At 41.0% G+C, this 12,321-nt stretch overlaps 1 protein-coding gene across 3 annotated transcripts in view; it reads left to right on the plus strand.

The window, feature by feature from the left end:
- The window catches only part of TLN2 (talin 2), a 604,144-nt gene extending 594,413 nt beyond the window's left edge, over positions 1–9,731 (plus strand). For all 3 annotated transcript variants that reach the window (XM_043982393.1, XM_043982391.1, XM_043982392.1), the window contains one exon: positions 748–9,731. In XM_043982393.1, coding sequence (XP_043838328.1) covers positions 748–876 — 129 coding nt within the window. In that variant the 3' untranslated portion in view covers positions 877–9,731. The remainder of the gene's footprint in view (positions 1–747) is intronic.
- The last annotated feature ends 2,590 nt before the right edge of the window (positions 9,732–12,321 follow it).

Here is a 12,321-nt window from a genome sequence, read left to right on the forward strand (position 1 = left end):
TATACGGATCAGGAAAGTGAGACAAACAGGGTGAAGTGATATGCCAAGGGTCACATAGCTAATAATTGTCTACGGCCGGATTTGAACTCAGGTCTTCTTGACTACAGGCCCATCACTCTATCCAGCGCACTTAGCTGCCCATGCTTTCCTATTTTCATTACCTCCTTCTTTCCCTCCTTCCTTCCTTCCCTCCCTCCTTCCTTCCTTCCCTCCCTCCTTCCTTCTTTCCTTCCTTTCTTCCTTGTTTCCTTCCCTTCCTTTCCTACTTCCTTCCTTCCTTCCTTCTTTCCTTCCCTCCTTTCCTCCTTCCTTCCTTCCTTCCTTCCTTCCTTCCTTCCTTCCTTCCTTCCTTCCTTCCTTCCTTCCTTCCTTCCTTCCTTCCTTCCTTCCTTCCTTCCTTCCTTCCTTCCTTCCTTCCTTCCTTCCTTCCTCCCAGAAGACACCAGATTTATCAGGGATGGCTGTAGAATATTTAAATAACTGATAAAGGAGCAGAATCAAATCTTTTCTCTGATAATTCAGGTCCTTGGTACCAAGCCCCTCCATCTGAGTTGAGCTTTCTTGGGGAAATGAAGAAGTTACCAGGGAAGATGATGAGTAGTAGCCAAAATTAAATAGCATTGTGAAGGACTGCTGTGCCCCCCGGCTTGGCAAGAAAGAGAGAGGAAGACAATGGGTAAAGAAAAAGTAGCAGGGATATGTCCATGTCTCCCTCAAGCCCATGAAACCTTATTGTTCTTCTTCTAGATCATCGCTGCCCAAGAGGAGATGCTGAAGAAAGAGCGGGAGCTAGAAGAAGCGAGGAAAAAGCTGGCTCAGATCCGCCAGCAGCAGTACAAGTTCCTCCCCACAGAGTTGAGAGAGGATGAGGGCTAAGCTCCTGCGCTGAGGCTTGAGAGCCCAAGGGGACACTAGAGAGAGAACCTAAGTGATGTCATCCTGATGGGCCATGGGCTTACTGGAAACTGCCTGCGGGTGCTAAGAATGAGCCCCAGACAAACGTGTGTGCGCGTGCTCTCATTCATCTGTACAGCCGAAGCTGCATGATCGTGTCGTCCCCACCCACCATTCTTCTCCCTGCTCTTCCCCTTCCTCGTTCACTGTATCTCAGGAGAGGACGCACGTTTTATGAACTGTTACCCTCCCCTACCCGCTCCCCCCCCCCAAAATCAGTATTATGTCACTCTCTGACGCTCGGATTTTGTCCATCCTTCCTCCTGGCCTGTTGTCGGGGTCTTTGGGGGAATCTGAATAGGAAAAGTTGCTCATGTCATAGGTATCTACCACTATGGAGCAAATGATTCTTCTCTTCTACAGAGAAGATGGCAGACGTGGTTTGGACACAGTGTGGACTCCAGGAGGGGGATACGTGTCCCCTGCTTTTGTGTTTGGGTAATTAACTCACCTCAGATTTTTGGAGAATCGTTGCTCCCAATTGCACTAATCTGTGGGTCTGTTCTCGCCCCTTCTCTATCATCTACTTGTATGATATGTACCGACTATATATTCTGTGGCCCAGGAAGTGAAATATTGGTTTTTGTTTTTGTTTTTTGTTTTTTCTCTCCAGAACTCCAGTGGGCTAAGGAAAAGGAGGCCTGTCAGACCTTGGGAAGCAAGTTTCTGTAATAAAACATGCATGCTTAGTTACTCTTCTGAAACTACTTAGGTTGGCACAAATTCATACACACAAATACACCCATCCATTCTCTAGTTAAGGTCCAGTAATTAGGAAGTCATCTCTTACTTAAAGATGACTTTGAGGCATTCATCCAGAATGGATGAATTGCTCAGTGCCTCCTCATTCATCTTCTCCTACCCCCTGGGCTTTCCTTTATATCAAAAATACTGTATTCTCAGGAGAAGTGAGTCTCCAGATTCAGAAATCCAATTGTTTAGATAAGTTGAGGTGAAAAAATAACTCACAAGCTCCAACTCCTTGACTGAGCATCAGTAAAAAACAGTTTGTCATATTGGAACTTTCTAGATCTTTCTCCTTGTTATTTTAATGTCCTCTGGTACTCCCCCTCACCTACTACTTTTTGGAATTTTTTTTAGTGCAGTGCTTCATAAGGTACTTCACCTTTTCCCTAAATTCCCAAGAATATTCTGATGCTACTATTAAATAAGGTACAAGTAAGATGAGCCAGTTATCCCAAGCAGAGTCCTTTGTAAATTTTACGGAGGGAGATGGTTTCCAGAAGCTGCTAGTCGGACAAAGCTCTCACCCTCTGCCTCTTTCCTGGAGAGTGTTAGCTCTATTTCCTTCTCCTTCCTTGCTATCATTGGCTCTGTGTGGTATGGATTGGAAAGTCCACTTAGGATGGGAAAAGATGGTCTTTCCAGCCTTCAAAAGGCTTCACTTATAGATTGCAATATCTTTCCAGATGAATCAGTTAGAGGGCAGACCCCAGTCCTAGCCCATTCATCTTGCCATCCTTGCTCCTGAAACCTTGCTAATTGGACTTAGGAGCAATCTCATAGTATTCAAGTACCATTTAGCTATTGAAGACTTCCCCTATTTAAGAGACTTGCATGCACTATACATATCAGGGAAGTTTTTTTTAGATACTAGTAGAAACTTAAAGATAATAGTGTCCAGGTTGTTTTTGGTTTTGTTTTAACTTGAGAATGTGTCCAGGGAATTGGGTTAAGAAGGCAGTGGACTTGGGGCAGCTAGGTGGTGCAGTGGATAGAACACTGGCCCTGGATTCAGGAGGACCTGAGTTCAAATCCAGCCTCAGACACTTGACACTTACTAGCTGTGTGACCCTGGGCAAGTCACTTAACCCCAACTGCCTCACAAAAAAAAAAAAGAAGAAGGCAGTGGACTTACCAATTCCCCAGATTCAAGGAATAGATAGAACTGTGGCATCTCAGGAAAAAGGTGGAGAGCTCATGGAGTGTAGCAGCTGGTCTTTGTGGAAGCTGCCTGGAACTTGCCCCCATCCCTGAACCCCTCCAGGGCTCCCCTTGAGGGACACACCCCTTGCTGTGTTCCTGCCTCCCACATGTGATGATGACAAAGGAGAAGACTCTTCTTCAGGTCATGCAGCTTAGTGAGAGGAGCCTAGGACATCAATGGATGTTTCCTGATGTATTGACATTAGGGGATGAGCAGAAAAGAATAGATAGAAAGCCAAAACCCTTTGCAGCTGTGAGGAACGGGAAAGAAAGACAAAGTTTATTTTTGTAGAGCCAAAATATCCCCTCTGTCAGGGTTGGCTGCTGCTGTTACCCTTCTGGATGCTGTTTTCAGTATATACTTACTATGCCATGTAGTGAAGCCTTAGCTGCTCTTTTCCTCATTTAGCATGTGCTCACACACAACACACACACACACATATGCACGCACACACGTGTAACCTCATTTTGGGCAATCAGATGTGGACTTTGTTTTATCCATAAAATGGTATGTGGCTTGGTAGTAGCTTTGGACATTTTTTAATAGTTGTTCCCGCTAGTTCTCAGCTCTTAGATTTTTAAGAGAGCATCTTCCTTTAGCTAAAATTCAGTTTTCTGAAGGGTGATATCCCCAAACACAAATGTGTTTCAGGAAATCAATTTCTTTTCATAGGATCAGAGATATATGGGGGTGTCCATCTTTTGTGTGTGTGTCCTGAACCCCTTTGTCATTTTGAAACCTATAGACCCCTTCTCAGATTAATGTTTATTAAATGCATAAAATAAAATATATAGGATTCCACAGGAAACCTATTATATTGAAATATAATTATAAAAGTATTTTTTTAAGTTCACAACCCAAGTTAAAACCCCCCATTTAGTCTAATCTCTTGCCCCTTGTTTTACATAAAAAATTAAGGCCTAAAGAGGGAGAGATGAAATTATTTGATAAAAATCACATAGCCAGTAAGTGATAGTAGGTGCTCATATCCAGGTTTGCTGATTTCAAATCCAGTGCTGACTGATTTATCATCAAGGGGATGATAAATCAAGGGTGTCCAAATTCAATAAAGAGATATAAATAAGGTTAAATTGCCTATTAAATGTGGGATATGGTAGTCATTGCCTTTTTTTCTTATGCTAGGAACTAGAATCTTTACTTGGATCCCCAGGGCCTAAAGGCCTGCTAAGAAGAACTGTTGCTAAGTTTTAGGGGAGTCACTTTGCAGTGAACACAGGGAAACTAGCAACCTAGTCTTTCTCTTTGTAAAATGATCTCCCAGTGCTCCAAAACTGATATGTGTGCAGAGATTAAACTGGCCAGTAGAATACCCAAGGCATCTGATTTCCTTAAAAGCCGTTTGAGCAAAGGGCTAAAGCATCCAGGAGTCATAGGTGCTAAGTGTTTTATCTTTAGTCATAGACCATTATTACCAACTCATCTCCTAATCAGCAGTGACACCAGGCGTGACTGCAGAAAATGGGGGAAAACTGGAAGCTCATTGAGTGTAGCTTTTTGAAATTTCAACTGTGACAAGGTGAAAGGATTCTAGATGAGCCAACAGTGGCATGTCCTGGATCTCTGTTCTGCTTAGGGTACAGCCTAAGAAGTACACATCCCTTAACTTCTTTCCATGCTCATTTCATAGAAATCATGAGACTTGCAGAATTGAAATCTTATGGCTTCTTGTATTTGCAAGTATTGGTTTTCTGGGAGTGTTTTTCTGTGAATACTCACATGGTGAGTTTATGGACAAAACAAATTTACAATCTCTGCCACCACCAACAAATGGGGAAAAAAAAACACAAAAAATCTATGAAAACTTTTAAAATTTGGGTTCTGTTGTATGTAATACTTTGATCTATCAGATTTACAATTACATTTTTTAAATGTCCCTCCTGTGTGTGTGTGTGAGAGAGAGAGAGAAAGAGAGAGAGAGAGAGAGAGAGGGGGGGGGGCATATGCAGAATTGCCAGCTGGTACCATGGACTAAGGTGCTTCATTAGGAAGTCATCAGACTGCAGCCCCCAGGCACAGCCTTTAGAAATGCTTCACATCCACTAACTCAAAATGTCCCAGAGCAAATAACCAACCTCCCTCTTCTAATCCGAGAGGTGGTTTTTCCTCCCGTGGCTCTAGAAGCCTTGTGCCTTCCTCATAACAACAATCTCCCTGTTCTATAGTGTCGCAATGGCCCATTTTTAAACTTAACAGAAAGGGAAAGGTGCAAAATCATTCTCCCAAAGGAGATGCATGTAGTTAGTTTATAGAACTGAAAGGTGGGGTTAAAAATCTTCCACCTCTTTCTTAGTCATGACTTCTTGTCTTTCTTTAAACCAAATTCCTAGATTAAAATAGAGATATAATTTAGGTAATATTCACAGAATGAGGACTCTTTTAGAACCCAAACAAGAAGACAACACTGGAAACTAACACACAAACCAAAAAAACCCACTCTGGCAAAAGATATGAACAGCTCGAATTTGTACTGCTGAGCTAGCCGTTCCTTATAAGGGCTCACTCTCTGTGGTGCAGTATTTGCATGTGTAAAGACAGAACTAGGTACTAAGGACTTCACTGAACTATGCTTTGTGAATTATGGATTACAGCCTGGGTAATCTTTCCCACTTAATTTTAGTTTTGTTTTTCAGTTAACAAGCATTTGGTTTTCTGGTTTTTCCCCCCTCTCTCCTACCATGCTATTGAATGCACGCGAAGAGGTGGGGAAAGGAGGAACAAAGTACTACAAGATATGAAGAAATTTAAAAACAAAATAAAACCTTATAACATAAGAAGCATAGTCACGTAAAACCAATCCCCACATTGACCCGGACTAAAAATGTCTCCTTCTGTCCATTACTTCTCCATAAGAAGGTGGGCAACACACTGCTAGTTTTGGAATTTTGGAAAATGAAAATGAACACATGGTATATAGATTTCCCTGCTTTTAAGTTCATAAACAAAAGTCTCAACAGCCCCATTTCTCACTGGTATCCAAGTCCCTCTACTTTAGAAACATACTGCAAGTAAATTAAATGTCTTCTCCCTGGGGTTGGGCCAAAGCTCCACAGACTGAGTTTTGGGTTAATGGACTAAGATGTTCTTGATGTCCAATAATATTCCCACTTTTCACTGGCTCCATCTTTCTCCCTCTATAAAAGATAATATGTTATAAGTCATTAGGAATGGACTTTATTAATGTTGATTCTTTTAAAAAAAACACTATGAAGAGGTTTTTCTTTTTTTCTAAATGAAATTTGATTTTTTTTCTTGTTGTAAGTGTGCTTCTTACTCCTTTTACAAGCATCCATGTTTTAAATGCTCAACCTTGAACTTGGAATTGTTCCAGGGTGTATGATAAGACAGGCTTTTGCTTGGCAGCTTGCCCTCATCAAGCTGCAAATCCAGAAGGAATCAGGAATGGCCCATCCCTGATGTCATAGTGTCTGTATGCTATTTATCTGGCCACAGAAATTATTTTTTTGTATTCACCAGAAATAAACTTTTAAAGAAATAAACCTTTCTGAGGGTCTGAGAGAGAATGTGTATGAACATATGGAGTCCCAAGGGGATGCTACACAGCTCTGTAATCACCCAAACTTCATAAGAATGGGATAAAGGAGACAGTGATAAACACAAAAATGTGTGATTTTCATCTAGGACCATAGAAAACCATCTATCTCTGCCATCATCCAGTAGACATCCAAAGGCAAAAATAAATGCTCAGAGAAGATATAATTTCTTTCCTCTTGAAGCAGGAAATTGAAAGCTCTTATGGTGTTAATTTTTGCCTTTCCATCCAGATCTTTGATTTTATCATGAGTTCACCATTAGAAACATCCCTCCATCAATAAGAACAGATCATGGCTCTGCAACTCTTAGAGAATGCCTTGGGTACTGAGCAATTAAGTGACTTGCCCCGGGGTTATACAGACACATGTCAGAAGCAGGTTGTGCCCGGGTATTCCTCTCATAGTGTTGTTTGTATTTTAACCTGGCTGAAAAGTTCTGCGGATAACCAAATCCCAAATTTATTTGTTTCCATAAATGAAAGAGGACCTGAAATTGAAAGAGGTTTAAGATTAAGTGATTCTCTCAAGAGAGGTAATAGTAATTACATCTTGATCGACTGAAACTGCCCCTTTCCCCGGGGAGCTGAGGCAAAGTAGGTTCTTTCCAGTTACATTTAGTGTCCTTATTTCCTTCAGCCTTGGTGACAGTGTCATAGACCTCTGGGATTGCCTGCACATATCTTTCTGTCACTTGCATTGCAGCAACTAAACACCTGGCTGCAGAAGACTCACCATGATAACCAGGAGAGTATCATTGGTCAGTGGTAGTAGCATCTGGATTGCTTTTCCCTCAACATTTTTAGGCTATCCAGCAAATGTTAAGTCAATGCCTCTAAGCCTTTGATTTAGAAAATGGGGGGGGGGGGGCAGCTAGGTGGTGCAGTGAATAGAGCAGTGGCCCGGGATTCAGGAGTACCTGAGTTCAAATCCAGCCTCAGATGCTTGACACTCACTAGCTGTGTGACCCTGGGCAAGTCACTTAACCCCAATTGCCTCACCAAAAAAAAAAAAAAAAAGAGGGGATGTTTGAGGATTGCTTAGAATTCACTCACTTGGAAATGGGTAGGTAATGCCTGGCACCCAGAGAGATAATTGGCAGGGCACTGACCCCTTGAGTTCATTGAGGTAGTTTATCAAACATTATTGGATCATGGGATTTTAGAGCTGGAAGAAACCTTGGAGATCATCCAGTTGAGTGGTTCTCAAATTTTTTGGTCTCAGGACCTCCTTACACTTAAAAATTATTTAAGACCCCTTTTTTTTTTCTCAAAAATTATTGAGAACTTTTATTTATGTGGATATACATGTATGTATGTAAATATAGAGCATTAAGAATTTAAACTGATAAAATTTTAACGTTTATAAACCCATTTTAAAATGCTATTGCATGTTAACTTTTTATGAAAAATAACTTGCAAAACAAAAAATTTAGTGAGAATGAAGTTGTTTTGCATACTTTTGCAAGTAACTTTAATATCTAGCTTAATAGAAGACAACTCGATTTTTATATCTGCTTCTGCATTCAATCTGTTGCAATACATTATTTTGGTTGAAGTATATAAAGAAAATCCAACCTTACACAGATGTGTAGATTGAAAGGGGCGAATTATTTTAATGGGCAAAAGACAGTGTTACTATGAACATGGTTTTGACCTCAAAAACACCCTGAAAGGGTCTCAAGGACCCAGGAGGCAACTGACTACTTTATGAACGATCCATTCCAGCTCCCTCATTTGTCAAGGAAGGGGAGTTACTTGTCTAAGGTCACACAAGTAGTAAATAGTAGTTTCAGAATATGAATCCAGGTCTTCTGATTCCAAATCCTGAGCTTCATTATTTTTTTTTAACTATACCAAGCCTTACCCAACACTTAGCACCATGAAGGCTGTATAAAAGAAATATGTAACATGGTCCCTGCCCTCAAGGATCTTACTACCTGGTTGAGGAAATAAAACTGACCAAAGTGAAACAATCGAAGCATAATCAAGTGCTCAACTCTGTGGTTTTTATTATAAATGAAAAGTCAAAAAAAAACAAAAAAGATGAAAGAAACTCTGCCACAGGCTCCAGGCCACCTGGGATTAGAGGCCTTCATCACCACAACACCTTCCTGGTCTTCATTAACATTTATAGAAATTCTGTTCCTATTCAGCCATCCACCAGAGGAACAGGGAATTAAGGAATTCCTACACTTAGAAAAGGGCATGTGGTGATGGGGAGGACGTCAAAATACGTTGTTTCAAACTGACTTCATCATATTCATCCCAGTCTTCATTATCATAAATCTTCACCATTTCACCAGCATTGCTGTGGTAAGTGCTACATCTACCAAGGTTTCTGCCATGAGAACTAGCCTAGGCTAGTTTTTCCTCAAGAAGCAATAAAACCATCCCAGAGACCAAATTGGATTTTTTTTACATTTAATTTTTTTCTCAATTAAATGTAGAAAATTTTTAATTTTAGTTTAAAATTCTTTCCCCCCATTCCATCCCTCCATACTCCTTGAGAAGGCAGCAATTTGACAGACTGTACATGTGCAGTCATGCAAAACATTTCCATATTCGCCATGTTGCAAAAAAACCCAGACAGCCTTCCCCCCGCTCCAAAAAAAACCAACCCAAGAATAATAAAGAGGTTTTAAAAAGAGATACTCCAATCTGCATTCAAGCTCCATCAGTTCTTTCTCTGAAGGTGGAAAGCATTTCTCTCATAAATTCCTCAGAATTGTCTTGGATCATTGTATTGCTGAGAATAGCTAAGTTATTCACAGTTGATCCTAATACAATATTGCTATTACTGTGCACACTGTTCTGGTTCTGCTCACTTCACTTTGCATCAGTTCATGTAAGTCTTTCCAGGTTTTTTCTGAAAACATTCTGCTTGTCATTTCTTATAGAACAAAAGTATTCCATCACAGCCATATACCACAAATTGTTCAGGCATTCTCTAGTTGATGGGTATACCTATTGTATTTTGAAGGAAATGAATTATATTGAAATACAGTTATTAAAAATATTCAAAAAATAAGTAGTCCTTTCTCAGGTTAAGACCTGTTCTTTTAACATTTCTTACTTCTATTCCCTTCTCTTCACTCAAAAGGTTATTATCATCCTAGTTCAAGCCTGCATTATCCTTTACTTGGTGTACTGTAAGAGCCCCCCTCCCCCAACTGGTCTTTTCTCTGCAATCCATCATTCACACAGCTGCCTTTCTAAAGTAAACTTCCTCAGACACACATCTGACCATGTCATTCCCCTTCCCAGAAACCTGCAGTGTTTCCCTACTGCCTATAAATGTTTTTTAAAATAATGATAAAAATAAATAAAAACTCATTAGCCTGGTCTTCAAGGTTTTCTATCATCTGTCTCCAACCTTTCTAGCCTTATTTCAGTTTTCCCCCTAACGTACTCTACATTGTAGTCAAATGGACTGGACTGCAACTATTGCTCTCTGAACTCAACATTTGGGTTCCTACCTTTTTACATTCATACAAGGCAACCTCCATGCTTGCAATGTACTCTTTTCTCCAGAGTTTTATCTTCCTTCTAGGATTAGCTTAGATACCCCTTCTGTGAAAAGGTTTCTCTATCCTGTTTTCATTAATTTGGGGGATTGTTTCATCCTTTGTCTTTGTATCTCCAGTGCCTGGCACATAGTAGGTGCTTAAAAAAAATACTTGTTGAGGGGCAGCTAGGTGGTGCAGTGGATAGAGCACTGGCCTTGGAGTCAGGAGGACCTGAGTTCAAACCCATCCTCAGACACTTGACACTTACTAGTTGTGTGACCCTGGGCAAGTCACTTAACCCCAATTGCCTCACCCCCCCCCCAAAAAAAATACTTGTTTATTAGTTGCTATCAGCTATCATTTGCATGCTTGTACATGAGTAATAGGATGGTTGGTCTGTCTTGGGATGTGAATGTGAACTATTGTGGTCTTAATTCTTGTTTTATATCCAGTCCCAACATGACTATTGTTTCAGTCCATTTATTTTATATCTAAGTCCTCTCAAACAAGCATCACTAGAAAGGGTAATGATGGGTGTAGAGAGGTAGTATATATACTACAGTGGATAGAACACTGGATTTGGAGTAAAAAATGGAAACAACAACAACAACAAAAAAACCCTATGTTTAAATCTTGCCTCTGACCATTATTAGGTATTAGACCAAGTACAAGTCACTTAATCTCTACAAGCTTTGGGCAACACCCTAGAATTTATTATAGCTTCTGGCACATAAATGCTTATTTCTGTCTGACTGACACCACCTTGATCCTAGACTTTCCAGTCTGCTTTGGTAGAAAGAGTTGGTACATCAAGAACTCCCAAAGCTAATGAAATCACAGATTCTTTGTGCAGTGCACATTTATATAGTGCTTTCAGGTTTGCAAGGTAGCTCTTCTACCTTGTCATTTGATTCTTACAATCTGTGAGGTGTGTGCTGTTATTTACACATGAGGAAACTGAGGCTTAGAGAGGCTAGGACTTGCCAAGGGCTTGATAAGTAGCAGATGCTGAGATCCTGAGTATCTGAGATGGCATAGGGCCTCCAGTCTTCTTTACTCCATATCCACTGTGCCTTGTAAAGGTGGGTAACCATAGTCCTCAGACAAATCACTTAGCAATTTGTTTTTAATTGCCCACTCCACTGAGAACCACAGTTGATGTTCAATTGCCAAAAATCCTAGCTACCCTAAACTCTGAAGAGTGAAACATTTTCAGCCACAGTCTAGGCAATAAGGTTGACCTGCAAATTTCTCTTCATTTTTTCCTGGCTCTGGGAGTTGGATGTAAATACCAGGGTAATGCCATTTCCAGGATGTGATAGCAACCACTTCTGTCCATGTACCCATATTAGGATTCATTTGGCTGTGGGTCAGAGTTCGGGGCTTATTTTTAGAAAATGAAGTTTAGATTCCCTTTGAGCCCAGGAACAAAGGTTGAAGAAACGTTTTCCGTAATCAAGACACTGTTTATTCCAATGTCTGCCTGTGAACCAGAATCCTCAGAGATGGCCCAAGGAAGAAGAGCTGTGGTGAGGTTCTCTATCAATCTCTGCTGCTCCTCCACACTGTTTCCTGATGCTTCAAATCTCCAGAGATGACAAAAGAGAATCCAGGGGAAATGAGAGAGATTAAAGAGTTCCTGGTACTAGCATGAAAGGAAAGCCAGTAAGACTAGGCTGCTGGGATGGAAAAGGAAAATCTGCGATCAATAGAACTCAGTGATGTTCAATTATCTCTTCTATTCCTCTGGAAGGATCTGACCCTTCACTTCTGATAACCTTGAACTGTCCCTCATAGCACTGCTGGAACAAAAGCGCTTTGGGAAAAGAACAGGAAAATCATGAATTCACAGGAATTCACAGTTATATACTTAGAGGTGTCCATTTAGCTTTGGGATAGTTTTCTCTGTCTGTGTGTATGTATGTATGTGTGTGAGTGTGTGTCTATTTCTGTCTTTCTCCCCTCTCTGTCTCCTTTCTATCCCTATCTCTCTTTCTCCCTCTCCCTCTCTTATCTCTCCCCCTTTTCCCTGTCTCCCTCACTCCATCTCTCCTTTCTCTCTCCCCTCCCCTTTCCTCTCTCTCCTTCTCTCTCTCCCTCTCCCTCACCCTTTCTTCCCTTTCCCTCTCCCTCTATTTTCCCCCCTCTGCAAACCCACAGCTGATCACTAACCCCATGGATGACAAAGCCAGGAGAACAAGTGTGTGTTCCTTGTTATATCTGATCATAGGCAGTGAAACCAGAAGAGAGGGGCAGCTAGGTGGCGCAGTGGATAAAGCATCGGCCCTAGATTCAGGAGGACCTGAGTTCAAATCCGACCTCAAACATTTGGCACTTACTAG

The sequence above is a fragment of the Dromiciops gliroides genome, chromosome 2, assembly GCF_019393635.1.
Source record: "Dromiciops gliroides isolate mDroGli1 chromosome 2, mDroGli1.pri, whole genome shotgun sequence".
Classification (NCBI taxonomy): Eukaryota; Metazoa; Chordata; class Mammalia; order Microbiotheria; family Microbiotheriidae; genus Dromiciops; species Dromiciops gliroides.